This window comes from Mixophyes fleayi, chromosome 12, assembly GCF_038048845.1.
Source record: "Mixophyes fleayi isolate aMixFle1 chromosome 12, aMixFle1.hap1, whole genome shotgun sequence".
NCBI classification, from domain to species: Eukaryota; Metazoa; Chordata; class Amphibia; order Anura; family Limnodynastidae; genus Mixophyes; species Mixophyes fleayi.
In genome coordinates, this window is record NC_134413.1 from 60882368 (window position 1) to 60894477 (window position 12110).

Sequence of the window (12110 nt, forward strand, 5' to 3'; positions counted from 1 at the left end):
CGGGTTTTGTTTTCCTTTGGATCACCCCAATTGCAGTTTATAAAGGGTGTACATAATGGACTATTATATTTTCCAATCCTTATCAACTATATACCAGTATACCATTGTAATAATGTTATTAGTAAATGGGGAAAAAACAGGCTTTTAGCAAAACTAATGTCATTATCTGGCACCTAAATGTTTATTCAATGTGGTCAACTTATACAACTTGCTATTTTTTGCATGCAAGGCTAAATTGTAAATTCTTCACAAATTTCTTCATCGATTTCTTCATATCTTTGTTCCTCAGTGTATATATAATTGGGTTTAATGCTGGAGTTATGACAGTAAACAGAACGGCAGCAGCACGATCTTCATCTAAAGAATCTTGTGTGGGTGGTCGTGAGTAGGTAAAAATAGCTGTTCCATATAGGAGAAAGACAACTGTAAGATGAGCACTACATGTGGAGAATGCACGTTTTCGGCCTTCTGCTGTCTGTATCTTTAGGAGATATTTGCTGATGAATATATAAGAAAGAAGAGTTAGTAGTAAAGTTGATGTGGTTATGGTTCCAGTGACCCTTGTAAGAAGTTTCAAATTTAGAGAAGTGTCAGTACAAGCCAACTTTATCACTGGTTTAATATCACAGAAAAAATGCTTCACCAAGTTTGGCCCACAAAACGGAAGCTTTGCAGTCATCAGCGTGTGTAACAGAGAGTGGAAATAACCAGCCATCCATGAACTTAATGCCACATATCGACAAACTCTACTATTCATAATGATGGAATAACGCAAAGGATTGCCTATGGCCACATATCTGTCATATGACATTGCTGTAAGGAGAATAACTTCTGTGCTACCCAGGAAATGGGAGAAATGTATTTGTAAGATACAGCCTGCAAAAGAAATGGTCTTTTCTGGGGTCATGAAATCAATGAGCATCTTTGGAACAGTCACAGAAGAACAGCAGATGTCAAGACATGACAAATTCCACAAAAAGAAATACATGGGAGTGTGTAGGTTGGGATCCATAATGGTTATGACCATGATAGAGAAATTACCTAACAAGTTTATTATATAAAACATCAAGAAAAACACAAACAAGGTCACTTGTAGCATGGTGAGGTCTGTCAAGCCCAGCAAGACAAAGTCTGTGACACATGTGTAATTTTCCAAGCCCATTACATTCCTGGGATGCAGTGAAAAAGCAATCAAAGGAAAATACATTATTTTTTGTCAAATTATTTGTTTTCATGTTGACTAAAGTTTGTTACACGATGCCTCAATTCTGACAAAGTAATGGGCATTGTGGTGGTGACGGGCTGAGGACCATACTTACCAAGGTTGGTGCCACTTACTTATCAGCTTTTCTTTATGTCCTAGAACTGCAATGTAATTAAATCCAATGGGGTTCACTACTTCAACTGCTCCTAGAGAGACATGTGTATAATTATAAAATGATTCAGATGTCTCTAGCAGCATGTTTTGCAGTCAACAAACTATCTACTATTCATTTAAAATAAATGAAAAATGTTTGCATATATATATATATATATATATATATATATATATATATATATATATATATATAATGCTTTAATGCTCACTTCTCACTTGCAGACACTTATGGTTAATTGACAAAGCAATGAAATATAAAAAACTGGCCATTAGTTAGTTTTCTGACCTATAGTTGACTGGCAAAATATTATTCATATTTAGTTTTGGCGATACATCTAAATCATTGCATTTTTTGCATGTTGGAGTCTTTTCAGCTAATTTTCTACAAAATTATCTATTTCACTCCCACAGTCTTCATAGCTGCCTGCAAATACCATTTCCATTTTTTCCAGAGAGACCTCTTCTTGTCTAATACACAATTTACATATTACCTATAAATCACTTCTGAATTAAACCTAAACTTTGTGGTGCGTCCAACATTACAGTTAAAAATCATAGAGCTCGTCCTACAACAGGATAACAGCTTGGACTTTCTTTCACTCCCATCTTACTGTTATCTTCCATGTTTTTTGTAATGTACCTAACCTGAATAAAATATGTTTTATTTAAATCTACTGCTGTGCTCAAGAACATTCCTTCATTCCTCTTTTTTATATCCTGTCTGATGCTGGTGGTAAGCCCTGTAGAAGACATTCATTGAAATAACAACTTTCACTAATCATTTATCACACCACTATGTAATAACCTGTTTATGCATGTGCTTCTATCTGTAATCTAAGCCTGATTGGTCAGTCTTAAATATCAAGTAAAGAAAAAATTAGAATACTTAAAACACATTTAAAAAAACTGTACTCTTTGACGACGCTATTTAAGGTTTAATTTTGCTTCAAAAATTGAAATATACATTTATAACTCAATGGGCCTGGTTCTTTAAAGAAAGTAAAGCAAAAAAAATGAGTAACTTTGAACGTTGCCAAAACCATGTTGCATTGGAGGGGGGAGGTAAATTTGAAATGTGTGTGTAGATTTATAATTGGGGTAGAGAATGTCCTAGGTGAACTTTTAATGTCAGTGTACAAATAAAGCTATCAAGTATTTGCATCCTGCATGAAAAAAGACAGCCAGTATTCTCCTTATGTGTAAAATAAACTCATTTGCACCCCTTTGCATTGTAACATGGTTTTGCCAAGGTTCAAGGTTACTCATCTTTTTGCTTTTCTTTCCTTAATGAATCAGGCCCAATGAGCTAACTGAGTTAAAGCTTAACCTAATATAAATTAAAGTTTAAGGGGTATATTTACTAAGCTGCAGGTTTGAAAAAGTGGGGATGTTGCCTATAGCAACCAATCAGATTCTAGCTTTCATTTATTTAGTACTTTCTACAAAATGACAGCTAGAATCTGACTGGTTGCTATAGGCAACAACCCCACTTTTTCAAACCCGCAGCTTAGTAAATCTAGCCCTAAGTGTCATTTAGCATATATCTGTTTATACAAAGTGTCTGATCAAAAATCCTCAGTAAATATTTTAATATTGAATCCTGGTTATAGTAATGAGTATCTTTAATTTCTTTTTTCCTAGTAACATAAATGTGCTCATATTTTATTTTATTTTCACAACCAACTAGACCATTTTAGACCTAATTGGCTTGAAACCAAAGTGTATATGGTTCTGAAAGGGCCGTCGCTCCTGATCAACATGTGATTGGACACTGTCTGATATCAGCCTGGATGGATGGAAAATGCAGTTGGACAATGCCCACACCTGCCATTGTATGCAGTCATCATCCCAACACTCCAGTGGTGCCCTGCCACATCCTGTCATTCAGCCACAGCATCCAACAGCTCATTGGGAAGTGTGTTTAGACCTTACATTGCATGTTCTAATTAAATTAAGCATTGTAATTTTAACTGAAACAACATGGCCTGGAATGACTTAAGCTTATTTATATATATTTTCAGGGCATTTTTTGTCATTGAACGCTCCAAACGACGTTCCGGCACCTTTTTTTTTCTTTTTTCTTATATCTCTGCGGTGCTATACAGTGCAGCACCGCATCTGTGTGTATTCTGCTTCCGGCTATGACATCATGACGCTGTCAGCAAGAGGACCCGCGATCAAGCTGAGAAGAGTGAAAAGAAGCATAGAAGGTAAGTACAGACTACAGAAAGCGGGGTGGGTGCGCAGTAAGAGAGGGTGCGCAGAAAGAGGGCTACAGAAAAACAAGGGGACCCAGAAAGAGGGCTACAGAACAATGAGGGGACTTAGAAAGAGGGCTACAGGAAAATGAGGGGGCACAGAAAGAGGGCTACAGAAAAACAAGGAGGCTTAGAAAGAGGGCAACAGAAAAACGAGGGGGCGCAGAAAGAGGACTACAGGAAAATTAGGGGGCGCAGACAGAGGGCTACAGAAACATGAAGGGGCACAGAAAGAGGGCTACAGGAAAATGACGGGGCGCAGAAAGAGGGTTACAGGAAAACAAGGGAGAAGAAAGAGAGGACTACAGAAAAATGAGTGGGGCAGAAAGAGAGGGCTACAGAAAAATAAGGGGGCAGAAAGAGAGGGCCACAAAAAAACGATGCTCGCAGAATAGGGGTGAGAATAGCAAGTGGGAATATCTATGTGAGAAAAGTTGGTAGGGAGCAAGGGGCATGTCAGTGTGTAACAGGTGAGTGATGTCCAGTTGTTTTTGGTTTTGTATTATTAAATCTAACATCTGGGGCCTCCCCTCTAGATATCTTGGGTTTAGTCCTGGGCAGCAGTGAATACTGGACAGCATTCTGCTTTAGACATCAGAACATCTGGTCCGCAGCCTTGCCAGCCAGCCTGGAGAAGGTAAGAGTCATTTTATTTTACAACTGTCAAGTGTGTGAGGGGCAAGAAAGGGAGTAAATTTATGTTAAGAGTATATATATATATTTTTTTTCATAAAATATGTGAGTTCCGACACCTTTTATTTTACAAAAAAGCACTGTATAATATATTTACTGCTCTGAAGCAAAGATTAAATCTTTAGCAATTAACCTTTGGAGAACAGAATAGTTTAATGCAGGCCTGTCCAACCTGCGGCCCTCCAGGTGTTGTGAAACTACAAGCCCCAGCATGCTTTGCAGGTAGACAACCAGTTGATAGCTGGAAGGGCATGCTGGGACTTGTAGTTTCACAACATCTGGAGGGTCGCAGGTTGGACAGACCTGGTTTAATATGTTCTACATATTTTGACAGGTAGCATTAAACTAAGCCTGTCTGTTTTTTAGCCTGGTGACATTGATAATGGGTTACCATTTAAATAAATGTATCTCATACATAGACATCACAAAATATAAGATACTGGTAGCTACATTTGTTAGTTAAGGAACACCTAATAGCAACATGTTTACACAATTTTTCACAATGTCTTCGGTGGTATTTCCATAACCGGTTCTTACCTTATAATGGACCAAATTTGTTTCTTGATTTTTCTTTCTACTTCACAGTGTCCACTTTGGTCTTCTTGCAGTTTCAGTAGAAACCTAATATCCATCTATTTTTATAATCCAATGCATAGGCTGTGAACAGATGTGGGAATAAATTGTGCAATATTGTGGCATCATTATGCTGTAGTTTACAGTAACCATTACTTGCAGGTCATGCAGAAGATTAAATACTGTGAAACGTCTCTCAGGAGTGGTGCGTAATGAGACATTTCCAACAATTGAAGGCACAGTGGGATATTAGAATGTCAGAATGCATAATTTCCCTAATGGCTGAGTTTCATTTGTCTATGTACAATATTTTGTAATGGATAATAGTGCTTATTTTAACTAATTATTAAGTTTTATTGTAGCTAAATCACAAAATGCTATCATGGTCTTTTCATTAACCATAAAATCACAAGTTCTAAACTTTTTATATGTGTTAAAAAAAGTTTATTTAAAAATGATATCAAGATTTAAAAAAAATTGTAGGTACATGATACCCCCTAACACACTTATTTTGCAAGGTTTCTATCGCCTTATACCTATATATGTAATACATAGGACCCAGGCTACTGCATGCTCCCGACAAAAAACATTTATAAAAACCATCACACTATTCAGCTGTGCAAAAGAGGTACAGCTGACAATTAATGGCCAAAAATGTCCTACATTTATAAAAATTGTACCGAACACTTTTATAATTGACTTTCATACATGTTCTTAAAAGGTAAGTGGCCCCACCTATAGGCACTACCACTTTGTATCATAACTTTGTAACCAATTTTGCACACTTGGTAAAGTAAACTCTGTGATTTATTGAGTTTAATTTAAAGTAAATTACTTTTTAAACCCATGGTAGATCATGTGGCTCATGTGCTTGTATAATTTTGTATACATATTTTCTGCCAGCGATATTGAAGGTTTGATCTACAAGATTGCGTGTCTACTATCATTAATCTAGAGTCCAAGCCCAATTGGTCTTCTCCCACCATTTATACATATTACAATTTGGAACTATTTGAATATATTTATAATAATTGTCATTTTAATATGTCCACAGAGTATTTTTTTGCTGCTCTACCAGGCCCTGGAGTTGGAAAAGAGAGTTTTCTTATACCCAGAACCACCATCAGGTCTAAGTGCACAGCTATCCAACTGCAAAAACATCAAAAGAGTCCAGAGGACTTTTCCAAGGAATTTTGTCAGAATCTGCCTTCTGCAGCTCCTGTTTGCCAGGAGCTATGTTAGTCTCCCTGGATATATTTAGCCTGCAGTACCACCATACCACCAAAGGGGCTGCTGTGGCACTTGAACTGTTTCCCTTCTTGCTGAGATAAGCTCATTTTCTCAGGATGATTGACACCTGCCACTACTCCTTAAAAGACAGCCTCCAAAGTGCCATCCTCAGTCTCCAGTACTCAGCTGCTAGCTTCAGTTTCCAGTATCCAGCTGCTAGCTTCTGTCTCCAGTGCTGAGTCTCCTGTCATGGCCTCCAGTGCTGAATCTCTAGCTACTGTCTCCATTCCAGAGACATTGTCTGCTTCCAAGGGGGCACTGCCCTTACTGCCTGCTTCCGAGGGGACCCAGTTTCTCCAGTCCTTTCCAGAGAGAGCCCTATCGCTCCAGTCCACTCCAGAGAGGGCCCTGTCCTTCCAGTCCACTCCAGAGAGGGTCCCGTCCCTCCAGTCCGCTCCAGAGAGGGTTCTGTCTCTCCAGTCCACTCTAGAGAGGGTCCAGTCCCTCCAGTCCGAGTTGCCAGTCTGTCCGATCCAGCCTCAGTTGCCATTTAAGGCGGTGCAGCCCCAGTTTTCACTCAGTGCTGCCGCATCCGAGTCTCCTCTCTGTGCTGCCAAATCATGTGCCCAGTTCGGGCCTTCAGATATATATGCTGAACCCGAATTCGCCAAGAAGTTTGCCCACCCCGAGCCTTCCTTCAAGTCATGTGCTCTGTCCATTCTTGCCGTCACAGTTGGGGATCCTTGTTCTCGATCCAAACCCCCACAATGTTCCATTTACCCCATCATCTAAAGTTGCCAAAGCTGCTGACTCTGCTTCCGTTGTTGAATTCCCACCACCTACCTTTGACGGTGACATCCGGCAATTTTAATACCATTGTAAGATTTTGTATATCTTACTTTCCATCAGTACCTGACCTTATGAATACTAATAAAAAGTGTGTTTTTCATGCTTTCCAACTTTACAAGGAAAGCTCTAGAATGGGCAAATCCTTTTATTGTAGAGATGGGCGGGCTCGGTTCCCCGAGATCCGAATTCATCCGAATCTCACCTATCCGAGTACTGAGCCGAGCAGGCTCGGTACTCTCCCGCCCATTCGGAATCAAAATCGAGGCAAAACTTCATTGTGACGTATTCGTATTTCTGAGCTCGGTTCTCGCAAAATTTGAAAAGCATAAATACCAGCCTCCACAGCAATCCATCGCCATTTGACACAGGGAGAAAGCAGGGTTAAGTCACAGTCTGTATTAGCGCAGGGACAGAGCAATAATTGTGCACCTTATTCTTTCTATTATTCTTTCATTTTTAATCTATTCAATTCTATTATTATTAAATCAAAATCTATTTGCAATTGTTAGAGCAGCAAGACAGGAGGATAGAGGAGGCTTATTTTTCAATTTGTTTGCACTACAAGTGCTTTGGGGTCTCCCATATTCCACAGTGTTTTAGACCAATTTTTCTGGCTGTCAAAAGTGATATTTGTCAGCAGTATTTCTAAAATTTGTTTGCACTACAAGTGATTTGGGGTGTCCAATATTCCCCAGTGTTTTAAAATAATTTTTCTGGCTGTCAAAAAAAGTCATATTTGTCAGCAGTATCTACATAGGACAATATTTTGCACTACAAGTCATTTGGGGTGTCCAATATTCCCCAGTGTTTGACGCAAATTTTTCTGGCTGTCAAAAAAAGTCATATTTGTCAGCAGTATCTATATAAGACAATATTTTGCACTACAAGTGATTTGGGGTGTCCAATATTCCCCAGTGTTTGACACTAATTTTTCTGGCTGTCAAAAAAAGTCATATTTGTCAGCAGTATCTATATAAGACAATATTTTGCACTTCAAGTTATTTGGGGTGTCCGATATTCCCCAGTGTTTTACAATAATTTTTCTGGCTGTCAAAAAAGCCCATAAAGAAGGGCCCTTTCAGCAGTTCTGCTGATGTGTGCCAAAACAGCCCGAGTGTAGCCTGTGATACACCAATTGACGATGCCACTTTGGAATTAGAAGAGGATGAGGGGGAGATTTGTGTAGACGATGAGGGCGCTAATGATGATGATTATGATGCAGACAGATACCAAATTGCCTTTCTCAATATCTATTTATATTCTAGATTATATAACGGCTGAATAGTTTTCTATTTTACTCCTAGTGGAGAGGGGATCTGATGCAGACAGATACCAAACTGCCTTTGTCCATTTTAATTTATATTGTACAGTCTATAACGGCTGAATTTTTTAGTGATTTCTACGAGGGGAGGGGGGCCTATAGAGACAGAAACCAAACTGTCTTTGTCCATTTCTAATTATATTGTACAGTCTATAACGGCTGAATTTTTTAGTATTTTCTACAAGTGGAGGGAGGCCTAGAGAGACAGAAACCAAACTGCCTTTGTCCATTTCTTTATATATTTAGCTATAAGTGTAGGGTGTAATATACACCCAAAGACGATGGCTGCATTGCCAATATGCATAGATGGAGAGGAAGACAATCTGGTTTGTGTGTAGAATTAATGACGGCCTACCAGGAATCAAACAGTTTTTTTTGTAACTATATAGCTTTACAATTACATTACTTATCCAAGAAACAGGTGGCGCACTAAATTCAGTAATTTTATGCCCAAAAAAATTGATTTTTAAACAAAATTGCAAAACAAAACCAAACAAAACCAAAACCAAAACACGCAAGGGGCGGTTTGGCAAGACCAAAACCAAAACCAAAACACAACGGTAATCCATATCCGAAACCAAAACCAAAACCAAAACACGGGGGTCAGTGAGCATCTCTACTTTATTGAGACCCAAGATTCTATTCTGTCACATTTGGGACTTTTTACTGAAGCAGTGTTCAAAGAATTTGCCAATCCTACTCCTAGTGATTCTTCATTGCCACTTTCTGTATCTCAAGTTACTCCAACTGTGAGATTGTCTTTTTCCAGCAACCATCTAAAACCTGTAAAAAGAAAGGTAAAAAGAAGAGGAGGAGTGGGGCTTCGGTATTTTTGCATGAAGACAACTCTAACAGGACCCCAATTCTAGACTACGACTCTGATTTCTTTGACTTATCCTATGCTCCCGGTTTGATGGGCATCTGGAATCTGCCCTTTAAAAGGGTGGTATTGTCACAATCTAGCTCCTGTTTGCCAGGAGCTATGTTGGTCTTTCTGGATATATTTAGCCTGCAGTACCACCATGCCACCAAAGGGGCCACTGTGGCGCTTGAACTGTTTCCCTTCTTGCTGAGCTAAGCTCGTTTTCTCAGGATAATTTACACTTGCAACTACTCCTTAAAAGACAGCCTCCCCCAGCAGTCTTGGCCAGATCATCAGGTCACTCAACCTGATAGGAAGCAATCCTTTGACTCCTGTTCCTGGTTATACTTATCTGTGTACCTGACCTTGTGGTTTTGCTGTTCATTCCACTGCTGCAGACACAGCTCATCTTCTATCTGGTTCCTGAGTTATACACCTGTGTGGATCTCTGTGCTTCAGCTCTCTACAGCTCATTGCTTCTCAGTGTAACATGTTCAGCTTACATCCAGTGGTACCTGCTTTCTGCACTCAAATGTTTCAGCATTACCTGGCTCCTGTGTCTCACCACCTTCATAGAGGTATCTGACCTTGCAACCCACAGGCTACTCATCTCACCACCTTTCTAGAGGTAATTGACCCTGCAACCCGCAGGTTACTCGTCTCACCGTCTTTCCAGAGGTATCCAACCCTGCAACCCACTGGCTGCTAATCTCATCACCTCTACCAGATATATCCAACCCTGCAACCCGCAGGCTACTCATCTCACCACCTCTTTCAGAGGTATTCAACCCTGGAATCCACAGTTTACTCATCTCACCACCTCTTTCAGAGGTATCCAACCCTGCAACCCGCAGGCTACTCATCTCACCATCTCTTCCAGAGGTATCCAACCCTGGAATCCACAGGCTACTCTTCTCACCATCTCTTCCAGAGGTATCCAACCCTGCAATCCGCAGGCTACTCATCTCACCACCTCTTCCAGAGGTTTCCAACACTGCAATCTGCAGGCTACTTATCTCACCACCTTTCCAGAGGTATCTAATTCTGCAATCCGCAAGCTACTCATCTCTCCTCCTCTTCCAAAAGTATCCACACTGCTTCTGCATCTCTCCATCGCCTTACAGTATTGCCTATTCCGCTGTTAAGAACTGTGGTTATATTACTGCCTTACCGGTTTATGCATCCTGAATCTGTATTACCTGTGTTTCTAATAAACCACTTTGTGCACCTAATTTCTCTACGTGGTCTTGCCTTTGAAACCTTGACAAAAATCTTGACGAGACTGGCAAGTTTATTCTGTATCACAGGCATCTAGCATTACATTTCATCTCCAACTGGGGTTTTTTGCAGTGTCTGTTTGTCCTTTCCAAAATATCAATTCTGGTATAAAAAGAATTATATAACATAAGTTCATATGCACATATTTTATTAAAACTTGCCATTAAGTGCACAGATTCTGGAATGCACACAGCAATATATAATCTGCAGATTTGTTCCAATGGGAAAACAAGATTCTAGTATTGGACTGAAAATAAAGCACTGTCTTTAATAAAGGGCTATTTTGATTAGTAATACACAATTATTTCTAAATGGAGACTATTCCATACAGATATAGCAAGCATTACATTAACATTCAGCACAGCATAATTGAATTAATACAACACACATTAAAACATATTGCAGTGTCACATTTAAATGACACTTGTTTAAACCTTTTTACCTCTTTTCAAATACCAGATGACACTGTATTATCATACATTTTTAACGATCCTGAGCATTACATTCAACAAGTAAGCAATTATTTTTGGTCACAAGGTGCAAATGTTAGATGATTGACTGTCTTAAGTTCATAAGTTGCATTATCATTGATGTGAAGCGAGATGTCATCTGTGAAGTATGATATCTTAACTCACTTGGAATTCCAGTATACAGTAATATAATACAGTGCAATAATAGTCATACATATACTTGTTTCTTAACAATGCCCCATTTGTTATTCTTATTCTTAATATTTTTATTAATATTATTGTTATTATTATTATTTTTATCCTCTTTTAATTAAGTGTGAAATAATATGCAGCACTGTACGTTGTGGGATTAATGACATGACAAAACAAATTACATACAGAGACATAATACGGAAGGTGAACATGGCCCTGCCCAAATGATGTTATAATCTAAGAGTTGTGGGGAGCTCATAGTACAGAAGATAGTGGTATAACAATTAGTGGAGAAAGTGTGGGTGGCTTTTGATTGTCAATTATTTACAGTACAGAACCTACAAGCCCAGAGCCGTGCTTGAATTGACAGTGGGGAGCAATAAAATTATATGATATTCACGGATAAAATATTTGGGCCTGAGTCATTAAGGAAAGTAAGGCCAACAATGAGTAAATGTTCTCCGGGACAAACTATGTTACAATGCAAGGGGTGCAAATTAGTTTATTATTTTGCACACAAGTTCAGTACTTCCTGTTTTTCATCTAGCACACAAATGCTTGATAGCTTTATTTTTGCACTGAAAGTTGATCTAGGACATGCCCTACCCCATCTATATATCTGTCCCCACATTTTAAATGTACCTCCCCCTCCAATGCAACATGGTTTTGTCCAGGTGACAACTTACTCCTTTTTTATGCTTTACTTTCCTTAATGACTCAGGCCCTTAGTGTCTTTTGAGCATTTTTTTATATGTCCCATGTGAGATCCTGTTTCAGGGCCAAGTATGTTCACGATTACAGTACAAGCAAAAATATATTACTGTACATTCAATGAAGTTATATCCAGTACTGTGTAATACTGGTAAAATGACAAAAATGTACATCACATTGACCAACTATTGTATATTTCATATACATCGTTGTTGACTTTTGCTAATGAATGTATAATAACTTTACCACATTGTGCTCTTTTTCTGCAGGTTTGTTTGGTGATTCTACCAACATG

The 12110-nt window shown here is 38.9% G+C and overlaps 1 protein-coding gene across 1 annotated transcript; it reads right to left on the reverse strand.

Moving 5' to 3' along the window:
* Positions 1-211: 211 nt before the first annotated feature.
* On the reverse strand, positions 212-1162 carry LOC142108283 (olfactory receptor 12D1-like). The gene has a single exon (XM_075191923.1). It carries the CDS (start codon positions 1160-1162, stop codon positions 212-214), a length of 951 nt encoding a protein of 316 aa, XP_075048024.1.
* Positions 1163-12110: the final 10948 nt, after the last annotated feature.